Genomic DNA, 17002 nt, shown 5'->3' with positions numbered 1-17002 from the left:
TGGCAGAGCCTTGGAGTCCTTGGAAGCATCTTGATGGTTTCTGTGGAAGGCAGGCAGAGGGGTGAGCCTCGGGCCCCCACCTGCTTCACTCTGAGCAGTGTTCCTGTGGCCCTTGTCAGACAGGAGGGGAAATCGAGGCCAGAAAGGGAGAGACTGGTTTGAAGTCATACAGGAGCTCAGCACCAGGTCTCCACGTCCAAGGCTCTTTCTAGCATGTGGCAGTAGCCATAATAGCACCCGCCTTACCCTCTGGGACCTCCCAAAAGCCCAAGAAGGGTACGGAACATGCCCCACACCCTAACCCGCCTGCCCCTCCCCTACACTTAGTGGCCATGGCCGGTGACCAACTACCAGCCTCCAAATGCTGGGGCCACGTGGGCATGCTCTTTATTGGTGTTCCCTGGGTGCTGGTGCAGAGTCCCTGGGCCGAGGTGCCAGGGCTGTGAGGGGTGGGTGGCTGTCGCACAGGCAGCAGGTAAGAAGGTGCATTCTGGCATAAAAAAGTTTTTGGGAAAGGCTCCTGCGTCTGGGAGTTGGCAGCGGCAAGGGGAATGGGCGCACGTCTTAGCCAAAGATGCTCTTGGCAGGTCCGGCTTTGGGCTTCTCGAAGACGGTCTCAGTGCCGGTCCGGTTGCCGCTGAACACGGACGGGGCGGTGGAGCCAGCTCGTTCTGTGGGGAAGATGGGGAGGTGGTGGAGGGGCATTTGTGGGGGGTGCCCCCCTGAGCTCAAGAGCTCTGGACTCTCAGGAAATGACCCTGGGACCCCTCACCCCATCCCCCCCCCCCACACTGACAGCCATCCACGCCCTCCACCCCCACTGCCCGGGAGGATACTCACCACACTCCCGCATGACCTGGTAGGTCTTGGACTTGATCTCCTGGTTCTTGGCTAGGTTCCCGCGGGCCCCCTTCAGATCTTCCTCCTTCACCGGGGGGCACTTCTTCTTGATGGGCGCCTCCTGAGCACCAGCCTTGGAGAGCCCAGAGCCTCATCTTACAACCCCAGGCCTTGAGGCTGAAAGCCCCTTCCCACCTCTGTGCCTTGGCCCTGAGATCCCTCTTCACTGGTCACTGAGCTCATGCCAATTGAAGGTGCCACTCCTCTTCCAGGAAGCCTTCCCAGCTGTACTCCACCCCCCACCCCCAAGTCTCTCTGTCCTTCTCCCACAGACTGGGAGCTCGGGGACTGTGGCCTCATACTGTCTGCCTGGCCAGACTCAGGCCTGGGCACAAAGGGCAAGGGGGAAAGGGACTGGTTTTGAGGTGGATTTCAAGGGGTGAATTCCACGACCTGCTCACTGGGTGGCAAGGGGTCCCTTAGAACCTGCCTTTCTCTCTCCCCAACTGCCCACATTTACCTTGTGTGTTTTGGGGGTGGGAATAGGGTAGAAGAATCAGATCCCCATGAAGTCAGTCTGGTGAGCACCCACCCATGGAACAGGCAGCAAGGAGAGCCCTCCACTTAGCCTGCTCCTCTGTCTGTCCCTCCAGTACTAGGGATATTCAGACTCCGTGCTTATCCTGGCAGCCCCAGGCGCCCACGAGTCTGAGGCCTCACTCCTTCCTAAGCCCTGGGGACAGGTGCAGGGAAGCCCTGGTCTCCAAGTCTGGGCTGGGCTCCCGGGGCGACAGGCTGCACCCCTTGCACAGAGATCTGTCCTGCTGGGGAGATGCCCAGGCAGAACTGTGTCCCTACGGATCCAGCCTCACGAGTATGTACACACACACTCACACACACTCACACACACACGGCTACAAACGAGTCATATAGTCAGCTTCCTCGCACACAAAAGCATACACAGAGACTCGAAGTATCCTACATGTCGTCTCTACCCTCTGGGCAAACCAGGGAATACCACCGAACCCAAGATAAATAGGGGTTTGTCGGCAAGCTGGGGCTGGGGGATGCCCTCCCTGGGCCGTGGCCGTTCAGGGGCTGCAGAGACTCCTGTTTACACCTGGAGTTCAGCTCAAGACACGACCATCAGAGCGGACAGTGTCCAGGTTCCCATCCCCGCCCCTGCCCCCACACAGCTGGCCGGGCCCTCCTACCTGGGACATGGTGGGTCCTCTGCTCCTCTGACAGACGCGGAAACTGGTGGAAGAGATCAGAGCCGCACCAGCCCTCTGCGGCTTATATAGTCCCCTTGCCTGTCCTGGCAAGCCACTCCCCTCCTCGACGGGTGTCCCGATGATTCAGGTCCACACGGCCTCTGGCTTCAGAGTTTATTCTTAGAGGTGAGAGCGCTGGCTGAGCACTGCTGCCTGGGGGGCTGTGGCCTGGCGAAAGCCGGTGGCGGGGGAGGCCCTGTGCCCTCGGCAACAGCTGCTCTAGGCCGGCAGGGGGGGCCGGGCCTGGCGGCGAGCAACGGGAGTGTGGACGCCTGTGTGCAGGCTGAGTGCCCCCCCGGGACGGTCCATCGCCACGCAGTCCCCAGGGCAGGGGGGGAGTCCGCGCCAGGCAGAGCCCTTCTGAGCTTGTTTTTCCTTCTCTTCCCCCTCGCCCCTGGATTCCAGAGGCAAGAGACTTTCCATCCCTGCCCAGCAGGGCAGAAACTTCCCGTGTCTGACACTCGGGAGCGTGTGCTCGTGGCGCGGCCCCCCACGGTTCACAGGGGAGCAGCTGTGGCCGAGGGAAGCCCGGGGAGCCACTCCGGCTCTTGGCTGTTGCCCCTGTCCTCTGTCTGGCTCCCGGGGCAAGTTCAGCAAAGGGACAAAGAGGCAGGGGGTAAAAGTGCCCAGGAAGGACCAGGAAGAACCCCGTTTTCTGGTAAGGGCACTGGTGAGTGCAGGCAGGGAAGCGCACAGAGCCTCTGACTGGATGAGGTCACCCAATGGTGCCTGGCCTGAGGGCATTTAGGCTGCTGAAGAGGGTGGGTGACATCCGAGCCCGTTCTAGGCACTGAGCTGTGGGGCTCAGGGGAGACCCTCGCAGCGCATGGCAGGACTCTCCACTTGGGGTGAGTGTGGAGTGGATGGGGCCGGGGGTGTCAGCCACCCCGAGCTCCTTGTCAGTCTGTGATGGAGATTATTTTTATCTTTGGAGGCTCCAAGCAGACGGAACCCCACCAGGCACTGACATTTGGTTATCCTGAATGCCACTCTACTGTTGTCATACCTCCAATCCCACCCCAAGCCCCAGCAGGCCGATGTGAGGGCTGCCAGGCTCCATGTGGAGCAAGCGCTGACATGAGGAATGCCTTCCAACGGCCAGGGCCACCCACAGGGCACGGAGGGCAAGCCCGGCTGGGAGGGGCGCTTCGGCACTGTCCCCACGGCTGGCTCTGCCCGGGAGGCACCTGCCTTCCAGCCCCGTGGCCTCAGGGACAAGGATGGGGGCTGTTCACTGCTCACACCTCCTCCCCCCAGCACCACTTGCTCCTCAGGGGGAGGTGGAGTACCTTTTCCTGGCGTAGGCAGGGAAGTGGAAAAGGCAAGAGTATGCTTAGTCTTTTCCTTTGGCAGATTCTGGCTCCTGGGTCTGTCACCAGGTGATGCAGGTTCATTCGCACTTGGTTTCCTGGGGAGAGTTGTTGTCGTTGTCTTCTTTTTTCTTTTTATAAAGATTATTTTATTTATTTATTTGAGATAGGGAGAGCGAGAGCACGAGTAGAGGGAGAAGCAGACTCCTCGCTGAGCAGGGAGTCTGACGCGAGGCTCGATCATAGGACCCTGGAATCACGGCCTGAGCTGAAGGCAGCCGCTTAACGGACTGAACCACCCAGGTGCCCCTGGGGAGAACCCTCTAACTCGCTGGGAAAATTTTCTTGACCCCACTAAGCTGTTTCAGCTCTAAAGAACACACAACCAACAACCACATGTGATGGTTTCTTTTTTTAAAAAAAAAAACTATTAAGATGTGAAACTTTATTGTAAACCATTTTACAATGTAAGTACATCGTCTTCCCTTTCATTTCAAAAATGTGTTTCTGTGAATCTTACCACCACTGATGAAACACCCCCACCGGAAGGGCAGTGGAAACAGGCCATGGTTTGCTCACACAGTTCTGAGTTCTAATAAACATCATGAAAAGAGAGATCAAATGAGACCCACCCACCCACCGGGCCAGGAGCTCAAGGTGCTGACGGCCGTTGGACCGGAAGTCCCTCACCCAGAGCAAAGCCCTTCAGAGCTGCCAGTGTTTCACAGGGTAAAACAGAGAGCTCTCCACTCCTGGTCGGAAGTGTGTGCAACTTCTAAAAGCCAGCCCTGCACCCTATAAGGTGGCTGCTTTGGCCAATGAGAAGTTCCCAGAGCCTTCTACGTTGGCTTGGCTGCAGAAAGGCCAGTGAGTTGTTTTCTGGACGGCAGAGTGGGCTCCTGGGCGCCTTCCGATGGGGACTCTGGGCTGCAGGCTACAGGACTAGATTGCCTAGGATTTGAGCCTTTACAGGTTTTCCCTTTAAAGGCATGACAGTCAACAGTCGCCTAGGACTCTCTGTTGCCAGGAAGGCGCATGAGTTAAAGCTTGAGGCAGGAGGCCACCAGCGTGCCTGAGGGTTAACTGATGGGCCACAGGCCTTTACCTCGAAGGTCTTCGGAGCAGACCCAGAAGCCACTGCCGCCCGAGATCTCACCAACATCCCCCCCTTGCCATTGTCAACACCCCACTGACAGCAAACGGAAATAAGGCTAACAATGATTTCTTCCATTCAGACATGAGAGTTCTACCTCATCAGGTTATTTCCATTAGGTACAAGAAACTTGTTCATGACCCTGACTTACAAGTTCCATCATGGGTGCCCTGGCCAAGGTCCACATCTGCACAGATCAGATGGATAGCACACAATATCCAGTTGGTGTCCCATGGTTTCTCAAGCACTGTGACACTTGCCATAGGGCCAGGTAAAGAGCTGTACCTTGTAAGGCACCTCGGGGCAGGTGGTAAGGAGACTCATCCCAGAGAGGGAGGACAGCTCAGGAGAAGGTTCTGACCATGGCCCTCTGCATCTGGTCTCTTGGGACAATGCACCACAGAAAAACCCCCAGTGACTGCAGGAAACACTCCAGGGAATACAAACTCTGTGTGTGTGTGTGTGTGTGTGTGTACATGCACGTGCGCACACACACACACACACACACAGGAAGGGAAGGGAAGGGAAGGGAAGGGAAGGCCAAGCCTGCGAGGCCACGCTGTCCAGGCCCACACACCACAAGGCTCTCTGCAATTAGACACCCATCCCCTGGTCGGCCGGCTCTATGACCGTGGCTCAGAGACTACAGCCCTTATTGAAATTCAGGATACAAGGAAAAACCACCCCTCACTAGCCACCACTTTGCTCCCCAAACCCACTGCCCAGCAGGCACTGGGCCAGGCCTGGAGATGAGCAGACGGTCCAAGGCCTATATAAGCCCGATTTTCCACCTTCCAGGGACTGTGGCTCCCCCACCCACTGTGCCTGGAGCTCAGGACTGAAAGCACAGCTCTGATTCTGGGCTCAGGAAGGTGCAGGAAACAGTGGCAGGCACAGGCTGCTCATACAAAATGAAACAGGAGGGAAAAGCAGGGAGAGCCAGCAACGCCACGCGGGGCTGACGTGTAGCGGGCACGACGTCAGTTCTGGATGCAGCCTCGCCTCCCGCTGCAGACAGCCTGCTCGCAGAGCAGACACCGGGGGCAGCGACAGGGCCCGGCTCCTTCCAGCCCTCTGGCTCCGGACTCCCAGGGGCAGAAGGGGGCGATTGTGAGAGGGGAGGCAGGCCCAGCTTAACAGCCTGGCTCCCAGCCACAATTCACACCAGATCTACTTAAGGGCAGCACGTTTGCATGTAGGTCTAAAAGGAAGGTTCTGGGCCAGGTGGCCTTCCTGCACCTGTCTCACTTCTAGCTTGCACCTGAGCGGGCAGTTTTCCATTCCTTAACTTCCGTGGCTGCCTCTGGGCCACGACAAAACACGGGCCGCCCCACCGTGCTGCTCCCACAGCAGGGCGAGTGCTCAGGCCAACCCACTCCACTGTGGTCAGCAGACTCCCAAAGCTACAGGGGCCTGGGGCCCTACTGAGGAGTGAGGGCCACTCCCCAGGGAGGGGACCCAGGCTTCGAAGCACCTCCCCTGCCCGTGCATGCGGACAGCCAGCTCTCGCACCTCGACCCGCCCCGTCTCCGGCTGCCCTGCTGCTTTGAGGCCATGAAAAACAGGATCGCCGGGTCGGGCAGGCGCTCCTCAGACTGTTGTGCAAAACAGGGGGACAACACCAAGACAACAAAAAGAAGCGGCCCGAGAGGAATTCCTGGGGCTGGTCCAGCAGCTGGTTCCAAAGGCTCCACCTTGCACTGGAGGCAGGGAACACAGGGCTGGCTTCTATGGTCTCAGCTGCTCTAGACACAGACCTCTAGGCTCTGCTCTTGGCCACGTTTAACTAAGACCTAAACTGGCAGCAGAAAGCCAAGCGGCTGGACCCACGTGCTCCCGGCCCCAGACTGGCCTTCAGACCAGCTGCCTCCCCGCTCAGGCCCAGCCTTTACAGAGCCACTGGGTTCGTCCCTTTCAGACAAGGGCTCCTCTCCCTTCCTGCCGGGACCATTCACCTCATCTCATCGCAGATTACCTAAAAATATCCTGAATACAAAAACTCCCGACTTCTTCTTCCCGCCAGTTCACATCCCACGAAAGGCAGACAAACCCATTTCTTTGGGGATTAAAAAGAGTTTTTAAATACAATAGTATGAAAATATAACTTAAAAATATAAAAGTCAACAGCATACGGAAGACTTAAAAATCTATGTTTTGCTCATTAGTCCCATAGGAAATAAACACATACTCAAAAAACATTAACACTGTGACAGCTCATAAAACCGGCTTTAGAAATCAGTAGTTACAAAGCCATTTGGAGTAAGAAAGCATTGCGGTTCCAACTTGGTCAATGAGTGACTTTTAGCCCAAAACGTGTTATGTCCTCACACTCCCAGAGCCTTGGGGAAAGGCTCTACCCAGTCTGTGTGCGCGTCAGTTTTCCTCCTCAAGGCCACCCAGCCAGACACAGGACGGGGCTTCGGGGTCCCTCGCAACATCGTTTGGGACAATGACAGACACACAAAACGCCTCGCTTGCATATTTGGTCAGTGTTTGTAGTGCAACTGAGTGGGGACCTCCGGCTGCCTGGAGCCCCTCGGTGCTGGCCCGGCCTCCCTCTGGCAAGTGACAGCAGTCTGGGAGCAGGCGGAGACAGCGAGAGGACTGGAGGTAGAAGAGGAGGGGCAGAGAGGAGGGAAGGAAGGGCACTGCGGAGCGACCGCCTGCTGACCTGGCGGGGCCCCCACACCTGACCCCAGCACAGGAGCGTGTCAGACAGGCAGCCCGAAGCGGTGCTTCTTTTTCTTTGCAGGCTTCAGGGGTGTCAGTCGGCGCAGGTCCTCCTCCACGTCAGACTCCTCCATCTCGTCGTCGGCGGAGATCAGGATCTGGGGCAGTGGAGAGGCATGGCCTGAGTCACCACCGGCTGGGCCTTCTTCCTCTGCCCTCCCTGCACCCCGGCACCGGGGTGCTAACCCGTCTAGAAGGCCCCGAGACCAGCGCAGACGTCACTTACTCCCGGTGTATTCACGGGCTCCCGAAGCCAGCGCCGAGCGGACAAGGCCGCCCCTCGCTTCTGCAGCCAACCTCCAGCTGGGACGGAACCCCGGTCAGAGCAAACTCGGCAAGGACCCCCACCCTAAGGTCATCCTGGCAAAGAAGCCCAATCTGGACACAGGCCGTCCCAGGTCCTGGAAGGTGCCCTACAGACAGCAGAAGCAAACTGAAAAGTCCCCTCAAAAGGAAAAGAGAACCTCTGTGGAGCACACACGAGGTAGACCGCGCTCAGCGCCCTGAACCCACTCTGCAGCTTGTGCAGACGAGCCCCGCATGCTCCTGAGCATCTGGAATGACCCCGCCGTGGAGCAAGGGCATCCAGGCAAACAGTCCCTTCCTGCCCACCTGCCACGCCGCCTGCTGGCTCCTCAGGCCTCTCGGCACCGGGGAAGCACAGGGACGGTGCACCCTGAGCTCATTCTCTCCCGGGGCAGGACAGCTGCGTCGCCTCTCCCTGGACCACTTCCCTTGGGGGGTCCCTGAGTAGGTCCTTCTCTCTGGCTCCCTACTGCCCGTCCAGACATGCCCCCATCACCAAGCACCTTGCCCGGCTGGCTGAGACCTTCGCCTGCACCTCATTCCAGGTCATTCCATCCTACCCCATGGGACACACGCTGCTCTGGCCACAAGGGGTTTCGTGTGACCCAGAGGCCACCCCACGTGACCACGACTGCTGAGTGGTTGCTTCTGCCTGTAGTGCTGCTTGTCATTCATCTAACGTTCGTCAGGCTCTTACGACAGGACAGGCCCCATGCCAGACCCTAGGGACACCTGGAGAAAATACGGGCTTACCCTCTGTCCTACTCTTCTAGCCAGCTTCCAAAACTCCCTCCAGGATGCCCCCAGGAGTTAAACAGACCGTCCCAGGGTGCTCACAGGGCTTTGGGAACGCCTCAGTGTCAGAAGGATCACACCGTCTTAGAAGGAGCTCTTCAGACGCTCACCTTCACCTCATGCAGCCTGAAGGTCTCTTGGGGAAGACACTTCCGCAGCCCTCCCCTCACTGCAGAGCTGGGCACACTGAGAAAGCTGACGAGGCCCCTCAGGGGGCAGCCCTCGCCCTGTAGCACGGAGGGGTGCGGGCTGCCCAGAAGCATCATTTTGCCTCTATGCTCCTATCTGTGACCACCAGTCTCCCCGAAGTCCAAACCTTTAAACCTAGGAAACCTGACAGTGAGGGGAGGGGAGGTTCCCCGGAAGGTCTGGCTACCCCTATGTTTTAGAAGTTTCTAGTGGGCTTGGCCAACATCTCTGCTGCTCTGCAGTGGTGAGCAGGGACTGCAACACCTTAATGCTTAAAGGTCCGCGATCAGGCCCAGGACAGTCCTTGCCAGATTCCCTGGAACAAGGCAGCCCCTCCCTTCCCTGTCTTCCTCCACTGGCGGAGGTCCGGACTGTCAGAGGCGAGCTCCTGCCACCCCATCGGGCGCTCCACCTCCCTGCTGTGGGAAGGCCAGGGGCCGCAGGAATGGGTCCTTGCTGGATGGAGACTGTCAGCCTCTTCGTCCTCCCCCCGGCCAGTGCTGGGAAGACCAGATGCAGACAGAGGCCAGGGACCTCCTCGGGACGGGGCGTGGCATGAGGGCTCGGCCCTACCTCAGACTCTGACTCCTCGTGGGACGCAGCCCTTCGGTAGCGGACCTTGCTCCCGTTCCTCGAGTCCTGGTTGGCTCCCCTTTCTTCTAGCTTAGCTTTCGTCCTCCCCTTTCTCATGAGGAAATTGTCCACTACCCAAAACATCAAAGCCTGTGGGGAGGAAACGTGCATGTTACTCTGGGATAAACCATCTGTCAAAGCACAGCAGAGCCCATCGCCATCCTTCCCACCCGCTCCAGATTACAGCGTCCAGAACAAGGGGAAGAAAAGCCTCCTCCAGTCCCCCAGCTCTCTCACAAGCGTACAAAGAGATTCCCACCCTCCACGTCCTTTGCTTCTGCTTTCTTAGCAGCCAGCAGGAAAATCCTGGCCCTCTTCACCCTGAGTGCTGGTAACTGATGGGGACTAGCTGCTGGCAAGGTTTCTGGGCTGAGAGGCTGGCCCGCCCACTCTGCCACGACTGTCAGCCCCAGGCAACTTTATTGTTCCTTCTATTTCCCAACTTCTAGCCAGTGTGCTCATGAGTTTCTCTTGGAGCTCTGGGGTCAGGGATAAGACAGGGGTGAATTTCTAATATCCCGATCTAGAAGTTGCTCGTTGTGCAAGTGGAGGGCCTCCTGGGCAGGAGGTCCCCTGGCAGGGAGGGCAAGACAAAGTTCCCAGGACCCTCCCTCTTGCACGGGGAGCCTGGATCAGGGATCTGACTGCTGAGGAAGCAATCCTGCCATTTCCAGGTCTGGGGTGGGGAGGGGCCTGTAGGCTGTAAGGGGCTTTGTCTGTCAGACTCAGAACTGTGAACAGGACACTGGAAGGCAGAGAGCACATGGGGGTAAAATGCAACATGGCACTGACATTGACAAAGAAGGGGACGATCAGCATGACGATGGCCAGTTTCAGGTCTGGGTTTTCAATGGGATTCAATAGGGCCACCTGTAAAGAGAAGCAGACTCTGTGAGGTAGGGAGAGACCACAGAGAAGGTGCCTGGGGAAAGGGGGGTAACAGCACACATCACCCATGGGGCCCTGAGAAGGGTGGCTTAGCTTAGACGACACTCCCCCAGAACCCTGATGGGAACAGTGCCTCACGCCCAGGGCTGCATGGTCTGTCCCTAGGTGTGACTGCTAACAAGGGACAGACCCCTCGGAGAGCACTTGGGGCAGTTAGGGCTTTAGCAGCTTTCCCAGTGCCGTGGACTTGGGAAACATAGTGGGCTTACAACCACCGAGCAGAGTAGGGCCCACACACCAGGAGGCACGGAGGGTGGGGGTGGTGGGGCTTCGGGGAGCTGGAGGGAATGAGGTCGGTGGATGCTCATTACAGACACTAGCAATGAGACGCCAGGCCACTTCCTAACAGAAATCCTGCACCCCAGCCACCTCCTGAAGGACAACAGCTCTGAAAAGCCTTGGTTTATTTTCTTGAAAAATAAAACTCAGACACAAATAAAACCAAAAGAGGGGCGCCTGGGTGGCTTAGTTGGTTAAGTGTCTGCCTTTGGCTCAGGTCGTGATCTCAGGGTTCTGGGATCGAGCCCCCTCCTCCGGCTCCCTGCTCAGCAAGGAGTCTGCTTGTCTCTCTCCCTCTGCCCCTCCCCCCTCTTGTGCTTGTGTTCTCTCTCAAATAAATCAATAAAATCTTAAAAAAAAAAAACCACCACCACCAAAGGAAGGCCAAGTTCTGAGCTATTCGAAGGCTCTTTGGCTGGTTTCATGTGGCCACGTGGGGCAACTGGGCAGTGGAGGCTTAACTACACAGCACCAGGGCCAGAGGGCAGGGCCGAGGGACCCCTGGGAACAGCGTGTGGCCAGCGGGACCAGGTACTTCCTATGGCACCCAAAGCCTTGATTAAACCACTAGCCAAGAGAGGTGGGTGAGGATGCGAATGGAGCGAACACCCTCCCGACAGTTACAGTCGGGAGGCCTAAAGACCGTGTCAGCCAGGAAGCAGCCCGAGGGCAGACTCATCTCCACTGGCTTTACGTGTCCCAAAGCTTAATGCAGGGCAGACATTTGCACGATTCAAATAGACGGATGCTAAGTGAAAAAACAACTTCCTGCTCCCAAAAGGCTGCCACAGCACACAGAATCCAGACCGCATTCGTGGAGGTGGGAAAAAAAAAAGGGAAAACAAAGAACACATTTGGTTTTCCAATAAGGTTGGGGCATGTGGGTGGTAGGGGACAAGTCCCGTCTTGCTTGGCATCCCAAGGAGCTGCTAAAGAAGGGACAAGAGGCAAACCTTTTTCCATTGAAGTATGAGGAGGACGATGAAGACGACAGACTTTTCAAAAATCATGATCACGATGTAAAGAGCACACTGCCCAACCCAGGCTCCGCACTGCAGAGGGTCTCCTGCAGGGACAATGGGTTCGCAGTCACGCGGGGCCCAGACGCCAGGATCTGAGCCCATGTCCCACCCCATGCCCACAGCTCCCGGGAGCCCCCACCAGAACCCTGGCTCTAAAGCCACTTCATGAGCCCCCAAAGCACCAAGAATCACTTCAGCCCGACCAGACACATGGGGGTGTTTTAGACAAAATCACAGAATTCCTAATTTGGAGATACCAGAGTGGCATTTCTTTCAAGAGATTCTAGGATATAATTAAGGAGACTAAAGTTAGTAAGTGCTCACTGCTGGAGCTCAAAGAGCTGGCTCTTTCTGTCCCCCGGCAGAGCTGTGTGAAGCAAGATTGCTATTATTATCCGTTGTTGATTTTTCCAGTGACTGTGGCGCTATCCATCCTTTCTTCCATCCATGGGCAACCTGACCGTGTGTGACTATGAAGGCAGCAAACCTCCTCTCTGCTGGTCTGCTGCCCCGAGCCACCCTCCCCAGCTGCTCCTGCTGCCCTCAGCCCTGAAAGCGGAATTCGTACTGGAAGAATCTCGGTTCTGTCTCTATGGGGTAGCCCAAAACAGCTGTGCTGGGAACAGGGAAGGAAAAGCAGGCAGAGAGGCAGGAGGGAGGGGCTGTGCCTTGGGGCCGTGACAAAGGTCCATCTGTGACCCCATCAGTCACTGTGCTTGAGAAATGGAGAAATGCAACAGTCCACGCTGGGGCACATGCAGGCCCTGGAGGGCCTCCAGAATGTTTCAGAAAGGACTAGAGGAAGGGTGGAGGACTAGCCCCAGGGACGGATCTGTATCCTTGGGGACAGGCAGAACCCATGGGATGGGCCCCCGGGGAGGTACACATGCCAAGTGGAGACGTAGGGAAGAGCTGGGGGATGGGGGGTGGGGGGACGGGGGGGGGGGAAGCCACCGGGGCTGGCTGGAGGCTCTGCTGGAGCTGCCTGAGCATCGCTGGCCAGAAGAGGGGGTGGAGGGCAGCATTTCAGGGGAGCCAAAGGCCCCCCATCTGGGCTGTGAGGCGAGGACCTGGCCCACAGAGAGGCTTCTGGGTTCTCGTGCGATGCTAGGTCTCCGTGGCCATGGCCGCGCAGGCGCGGTGCCCAGCCGAGCGAGAGCCTGCCAACGGGGCGCGGTGCAAGCGCAAGCGAAGGCCTTCACGCAGCGGTAATGACACATCAGCACCAGTTTTCCTTTTCTGGAAAACCTCGGGAGCAGGGTGCAGAAAGCATGCAGAGAGCCATCAGGGCTGCTTCTGAGCTCGTCCTACTTTCACTTCTGGGATTAGACACATCTGAGCCAAAAAACCACCTTCAGAAGCACAATCTCTCCAGCTAGATTTTTAATGGACTGCTGGAATCCCTTCAGTCAACTGCGTGACCTTACTGAAAAAAGTTCTCAGAAATAACGGATCAAAATATTTCTTAAAAATCATAAAGATCGGAGATAGACAGAAAGCACTAGTAGGAAACATCTCCGAATGTGGACCGGCGTGTTTGAAGTCAGCAGACCAAGGGGCCACGCTTCATGTCAAAAGAAAACTTGCTCGCTCCCTGTGCTCGCTCCGTCTGCCTGTAAGCTTGGCAGTGACCGACAGGGGGACAGGCTTTCCGCCCCTCCCCCACCCCCCGACGCTGAATTGCCCCCACAGTGCTGAGTGTCAGCACCACAGCTTGGCCATGGCCGCAGCTTCTTTCATTTATATGCTTTAATAAGACAGCTAAAAAACATGGTGAAAAGAGAAGAAAAGTCCCCTGTAAACGCGTTCCCACCCTCCCTTCCTCCTCTGCATCTGGACCACCGACAGCCCCAGCTGGAATGAGCATGTGTGCCGGTCTGCTTTTCAGATTTGTTTCCTTGGAGAGCCTCTCAGACGTTCCCCACTGTCTCACTGTTCATGGACACACACGCCAGGCATTCTCGACGTGTCCTGCTTCTTACCACACTGGACAACCTCAGGCAGATGGGTGTTTTGTGTTTGTTGAGTAACTTCCTCAGGAGAAATCGCAGGGATAAGGGACAAATGGACGGAACACGTCTGTCTCCCAAGGCTTCGGGAAGGGAGCATTAGGACAGGGGCAGGCAGCGAAGCCCACAGACCACTGGAGCCCATGGGACACAGACCTGCTTTCAGGGCTTCCCCTGGGGGATAAAGCTGCCTGGTCATCAAACTGCAAGCACAGTTATCACCTGGATCTTGTCTCGCCCCTCAGGGCTGTGTGGCTTATTCCCCAAGTCCCATGTGCTTGTTGGCAAGTTTATCCTCTCCTCTAAGGACAAAGGAAGCACCTAGAAAACAAGCCCCTCTCCTTCACTTAGCTGAGAAGAGAGCTTTGGGGCCTACCTGGAAATATTGCCTCAAGAAGATGGGCCAGTTAACAGGTGTGGTAGGTGGAATAATGGCCCCAGAGACATCCACATCCTAGTCCCAGGAACCTGTGAATATGTTAGGTAACGTGGCCCAGGGGAAGTACGGCTGCCAACCAGCCGCCTCTAAGCTAGGGACAGTATCCTGCAGTATCCACGTGGGCCCAGTGTACTCACAAGGGCACTGAAGGAGGTGCTACAAGGTCAGCATGATACCATGTGAGAGGAGCCTGACCGGCTGCCGGCCCCTCAGGGGAGAGAGGGGCCACAAGCAGGGAGGGCGATCGGCCTGTAGGAGCGGGAGACGGCAAGGACATGGATGCCCCCCCAGAGGCTCCAGAAGGAACCACTCCTGCTGACAACGTTGACTGTAGCCAGTGAGACCCATGTGGGACGTCTGAACTACACAGCTATAAGGTAAGAAACCTGTCGTTTGAAGCCACCAATTTTGTGGAAATTTGTTATAGCAGCGACAGGACACAAGAACACAGATAGAAATCGGTAAGAGAGGATGTGCGCCGTCCTCCCTCAGCCCGGGGAGGGAGGACTTGGGATGCTCATCTGGAGATGCCCTGGTTTGAAGACTCTGGGAAGACGAGGGTGGGAAGGGGGTCGCCGAGTGGCACGCGACTGGCTGTGGGGGGCTGTCCCGCAGCGCCGGTCACTACAGCCGAGCCGAGGGCGCTGCCTTCCAGGACAATCTTACTGCCCTCGGAGGTAGTGGCAGGGGCCACGCCCGCCCCCAGCTGCGCGTCACTCAACCCGTCTGGGTACCTACGTGTGTCCGCCAAGCGGAGGGGTCATGACTCGGGGCTTCTCAGAAGCCTTCCCTCAAGCCACGGGAGCGTACACCGTGTGTTGGACGCTATCTAAAGTCCGTGACTCATCAGGCATCAAGTAACGGGGCTAAGAAAAGCCCTCCCCTGAGTTCATCTCCCCTCAACGGAGACAAACAATTACTTAAGGTTTCTGAACTACCCAGGCGCTCAGAGAGCCGGCTCCACGGATTGGCTCCCCTTCTACACGTTAGTGCCTTGTGAGTCTTCAGTCATCGAGGAGGGAGCGTCCCTGAGGCCCAGAGCCATGAACTCTGGGGAAGGTGTGACCAGGAAAGGAGAGTGGAGATCCAGAATTCCTTCCCTCTTGTCCTGTGTGTCCCTAGGTAGCTGTGGCCCCACTGGTGCTGTTCCCACTGAGACAAGGAACTCCTGCTCCCAGACAGCAGGGGTCAGGCGTGAAGGGGGGGGAGACCTGCTGTTGCCCCTTAACCCTGGTGTGGCAAGGCCTGAGGAAGGCGCTCTTCCCGAAGCCTTGTGCAGGCCACAGCCAGCTGCTTCCCTGGGCATACAAAGTGAAGGGCCAATTCATTTGTGCTCGCAGAGTGGGAGGGCAGCTTCCTAACCAGGCCCTTGTCCTGGGGGTCTGAGGAGAGGGGAGGGGGTCTAAGATGAGCCAGCAGTCACAGGTCACCTGTTTTAAGGCGAGTGAGGATGGTTCCTGGTGACTGCACGCGCCCGATGCTGGTGGGGAGCCAGCCTCCAGTCAGGAGACAGTAAGGCGACTTGGCCCCGGGGTGGGGGATGGACAGCCCCTGTAGCGAGAGGGCCCGATGACAGGACAAGCACAGACACGCAGCAGAAGAGGGCCACCTCCCTACCGACCTCCTCCCAAACTGAGAGCCGTCCCCATTTCTCTAACGAGGGGGGCAGGTCGTGTGGGCTCGGTGAGAAGCCTGGCAGAGCGGGGTAGCCTTACAGCCTGCAGGGGGGGCCGCCGGTGCCCTCTGGCGGACCTCCCTGTGTCTAAGGTCTCTCGGCTCCTGCCATCAAGTGGCAGTGGTGTGCACACCTCCACACCTCAGATGGGTGGCACTCTGACACTAGCAGGGGCATGGTGTTCAGGCCCCAGAACCAGCCCCACCACCACACAGAGGAGACAGAAACCAGCTCCTGAACCTTCAAATCCACTGGCCTGGAGAGCTGACCGGGGCAAGGAGCAGAGTGCCCCTCCCCCCCAACACCCCCATCCAATGTCCGCGCTACATTACCATATTCGCCAAATCGCAGGGACTCCCACTGCTGCCACTCCACCAAGACGCTGACGGCGCGCACCCCCACGTAGATGAGCAGCATGCCCACGGTGGCGTCCAGGAGGAAGTTGATGAGGTACCTGGGAGAGCAGCACACAGCAGCGCCGTCAGGAAGCACCAGCCGGGCAGCAAGGGCCCCTGAACCCGGCCCTGTGTGCTTACCAGGGCCATCTTCAAGCCGGATGACCCAGCACTTTGGCCTGTTCTGGGGGGCCCGTGCAAGAGGCTGCGGGGCTCACTCCCAGGACCCACGATAGCGTGCTGACACTCATCGGGTCAAAGAACTTGAGGGAGGAGTGGACAAGGGACAAAGAAACTTGAAAGACCTCAAACGCTCCCACCAAATGAAGCCCTGACACAAGACACAGTGCCTGGAAGCAGCAAGGACGTCAAGAGGGAAACAGAACTGAATTCATTAAAAGAAATCTGCTCCATGACGCTGTTCACACCCTCAGCCCCAAGCCGGTGCTACTGTTCCAGGGCAGCTCAGGACACGGCTTCTGGGGTTTCTTAGACCAAAGAGGGCAGGGCCACGGGGCTCTCGCTCATCCCTGTGTTTCAGAGCCTGCCATGGAGGCAAGCGTATTTCTAGAGAGAGCTTTACTCCCATGGAAAAGGCAGGATGATGGAAGGAGAGAGGGGTCAGCAGAGCTCTCCCACCTCAATCCTGTGTTCTCATAAGGTCTGTTTCCATGTGTCTGACACACACCTCCTCCCTCACCAAGGAGAGGCCCTCCCTCGAGCGCCCTGTCCCTGGATCTTGCCGGACACCCTGGTCACACGCGCCAGTGCTCCAGACCAAGTCGGAGACAGGCCGTCACTGGGTCGGGTACCAGCCCCCGGGGACGCCAAGTGGCTCAGAAAGCCCTCAAAGTACTTTCACATGCCACAGACCCACTGCGGTGCTTCCCAGCTGCTGAGGCCGGAGACATTTCATGCAGACTTGCAGCCCCCACCTAAAGACCGAGGCTCTGGTGCCAGGCACACACTGACACGGGAGGGAGCACGCCTGCTCGGCGGTGCTCA

The 17002-nt window shown here is 57.6% G+C and overlaps 2 protein-coding genes across 3 annotated transcripts in view; both read right to left on the bottom strand.

Moving 5' to 3' along the window:
* Positions 1-362: 362 nt before the first annotated feature.
* MUSTN1 (musculoskeletal, embryonic nuclear protein 1) lies at positions 363-2750 on the bottom strand. Its single transcript, XM_036102589.2, has 3 exons — positions 2055-2750; positions 841-973; positions 363-671 (listed from the first exon to the last, which is right to left on the bottom strand). The coding sequence occupies exons 1-3, from the start codon at positions 2061-2063 to the stop codon at positions 565-567; spliced, it is 249 nt and encodes an 82-aa protein (XP_035958482.1). The 5' UTR covers positions 2064-2750; the 3' UTR covers positions 363-564.
* A 1073-nt stretch (positions 2751-3823) lies between these two features.
* Positions 3824-17002, bottom strand: part of STIMATE (STIM activating enhancer) — a 51684-nt gene continuing 38505 nt past the window's right edge. The window contains exons 4-9 of one of the 2 annotated variants that reach the window (XR_004920572.2): positions 15935-16056; positions 11411-11523; positions 10023-10100; positions 9171-9320; positions 7534-7720; positions 7280-7405 (exon numbers count right to left, since the gene is read on the bottom strand). Coding sequence is in view for 1 of the 2 variants with exons in the window: in XM_036102586.2 (XP_035958479.1) it covers positions 7289-7405; positions 9171-9320; positions 10023-10100; positions 11411-11523; positions 15935-16056 (580 nt within the window). In the remaining variant the exon portion in view is untranslated. Of the gene's footprint in view, positions 7406-7533; positions 7721-9170; positions 9321-10022; positions 10101-11410; positions 11524-15934; positions 16057-17002 lie in introns of both variants that reach the window. The other variant, XM_036102586.2, reaches the window with a different exon arrangement.

Source organism: Halichoerus grypus, chromosome 1, assembly GCF_964656455.1.
Source record: "Halichoerus grypus chromosome 1, mHalGry1.hap1.1, whole genome shotgun sequence".
Taxonomy (NCBI): Eukaryota; Metazoa; Chordata; class Mammalia; order Carnivora; family Phocidae; genus Halichoerus; species Halichoerus grypus.
The sequence above is the reverse complement of the archived record's forward strand: the minus strand, read 5'-3'. Positions and strand labels throughout refer to the sequence as shown.